The sequence below is a fragment of the Marmota marmota genome, unplaced genomic scaffold (assembly GCF_001458135.2).
Source record: "Marmota marmota marmota unplaced genomic scaffold, marMar, whole genome shotgun sequence".
Taxonomy (NCBI): domain Eukaryota; kingdom Metazoa; phylum Chordata; class Mammalia; order Rodentia; family Sciuridae; genus Marmota; species Marmota marmota.
Window position 1 is genome coordinate 36,717,806 of NW_025999990.1, and position 2,581 is coordinate 36,720,386.

The 2,581-nt window shown below is 55.5% G+C and overlaps 1 protein-coding gene across 1 annotated transcript in view; it reads left to right on the top strand.

The window, feature by feature from the left end:
* Positions 1–2,286: 2,286 nt before the first annotated feature.
* Cdh2 (cadherin 2) overlaps positions 2,287–2,581 on the top strand; it is a gene marked incomplete at its 5' end in the record, with an annotated part of 209,462 nt that continues 209,167 nt past the window's right edge. The window contains one exon of the mRNA XM_048806592.1: positions 2,287–2,580. Within this exon, the coding sequence (XP_048662549.1) occupies positions 2,287–2,580 (294 nt within the window). The remainder of the gene's footprint in view (position 2,581) is intronic.

A 2,581-nucleotide genomic window follows, 5' to 3' on the forward strand; every position in this document is an offset into this window, starting at 1 on the left:
TCCTGTCACAAAGGTAACTTTTAGGACTATTAGCAGTGGTGTGACAATAATATCTAACAAAAAAAGATAAAAGAAAAAAAAAGAGATAACAAGTAATTCTGATTAGTATATCAGCAGAGCCCTTCATCTCATCTTTTGAATTTAATTAACATAACCTTTCTTATTTTTTTTGCTAAGAAAGAAAATCCAGAAAAAATTTTGAGTTTCATAAAATAAAGGCTTACAATATTATGTTTTAATTAAAGTTGAATAAGCCTCCCAATGAATATTAATTTTTTAAAAGCCTAACCAGCAATACTACATTATTAAAAGCTGCATCAGTTATGTCAAAGAAATTAGTACTTGATTTTTCAAGATTCATCACCATGTTCTTAAGTATCTTGAAACTCAAATTCAAATAACGTTAATGTAATGTTGCAGTAGCCCAAAGTCTAAGAGTAAGAACTAAAAGCAGATATGTTCATTTATTGCAACGAAGTTCACTGACCTCCCAAGTGTTGAAATGCTGAGATAAGGTGTATTTACCTGTGAAAACCTAAAAAAATGGGGAGGGTGTTCCTGAAAAAATTCATTATCTCACCAGAATCAACTGCTCTCCATCCCCACCCTCCATTCTGTAAAGGTTTGTTACACAACTTGTAAAGTCTCACTCTTTTGTGTTTTCTTTCAAGTTCATGTCTTAAAGGAAGGAAGCAAAAATCCTTTACTTGGTGCGAACTCCCTATCAGTCATTTTATCTTTTAGATAATCTCATTTTCACCGCGAGTTCTGGCTTTAGGTCTCTCTTAAATTGTTGTTGGGGGTGGTGCAGGGGGAGTCAAAGTCCTTAAAACTGTCCCCCAAATGCGAACAATACCACAAGTTGACAAAAATATAAAACCAGAGATTTCAAATAAAACAGCACGCACTCTCAAACTCCCAGAGGGGACAAAACGAAACAAAACAAGAACACAAAAACTTGGACTGTTCCAGTACATCCGCAAGGGTGGGGGGACTGGAGAGGTGCAAGCTCCTGCGAAGAGCCTTGGCCTCCGCTTTCCCAGGCCAGCAGGTTGCTCTTGGCAAACGCCTCAGACAACAATGGCCAGGATGGGCTTTGCTTGCGTCGCTAGTTAGCTGCGTCTGCCCCTGCCCGGAAAAAATAACCTATCTCAAAAGAATGACAAAATAAAGAAGCATGCGTTAGGCTACCAAGGAAACATCCTTCCCTCCCCCCAATTCCAAACCTCCATCAGATTCCCCACCAGGGACCAAAGATGAACCCACCACCAATCAAGTTCCTGCGCAAGTTATTTTATTTCCTGCAGCCCCTCCACCTGCCCGGGCGGTGCTCGGTGCACCCCAGGCATCCCTCCGGCGACCCCCCGCGGGCTGCAGCAAAAGCGGGGCGCTTCGACAGGGTGGGGGCGGGCGGCTGCCGCGGATCCGGCCGGCTGCAGCCGCAGCTTGGTGGCCTCCCATTGGCCACGACGCGGGCGGGGAGACTCAACGGAGGAGGGAGGCGGGGGCGAGGGCGGCGGCGGCAGCGGCAGCAGCGGGAGGGGATAGGAGAGGGGAGCGGGCCGCGCAACCAGGCAGCGCGTGCGGCGAGCGCGGGAGAGCGGTGGCGGCGGCGGCTCGCCCAGATCGCGCTGGCGGAGGCCGAGCGGGGTGCGCTGGCAGCGGCGGGGGGCGGCGCGCGCGAGTGAGCGGCGTTGGGAGTGGATCGGCGGGCGGGTGCCGGCGCACAGGCAGCAGGGGCGGCCGCAGCGACAGCTGCGCGGGACGGAGCCGCGGCGGTAGCAGCCGTGCCGGCTTTCGGCGTCACCCCTACGCGGCCGAGGCCGGAGAACAGTCTCCAACTCGCCAGGGGACGGGGAAGGGGAGCCAAAAAGCGGCCCTCGGTCTCCACGCAGAGGCAAGGGCAGCGGGATTGCTGCCCTTTGTGGGCAAAGAGCGCACGGCCCAGAGCGCCCTCCCCACAGCGCTCTCCCCCGCATCTTCGTCTCACTGAGCGGCCCTGGAGAGGAGACCCAGAGGAAGCAAAACCACGAGCCCGAAACCTCGCGTTGAGGAGCTCCTGGGGAGCGCCATCCGCTCCACTTCCACCTCCGCATCCAACACTGGCCAAGGTCCCCGCCGCTGCATCCCTAGCGGCTTCCGCTGCGCGCCGGGCCGAAGCAGAGCCGCCTGCGCTGCCACCGCGGCCGCCTACACACACACACACACACACACACACACACTCATACGTACTCACACGCACCCCCGCCCGCCCTTCTCCCCGCCCCCTCCCCAGCTCCTTGATCTCTCGGTCTGTTTTATTACTCCTGGTGCGAGTCCCGCGGACTCCGCGGCCCGCTATTTGTCATCAGCTCGCTCTCCATTGGCGGGGAGAGGAGAGCAGCGGAGAAGGGGGGTGGGGGTGGGGAGGGGAAGGGAAGGGGGTGGAAACTGGCCTGGAGCCGTCTCTCCGCGCCGCTGTTGGTGCTGCCGCTGCCTCCGCCGCCGCCTCCGGCTCCTCGCTCGGCCCCTCTCCGCCTCCATGTGCCGGATAGCGGGAGCGCCGCGGCACCCTGCCTGCCGCTGCTGGCGGCCCTGCTTC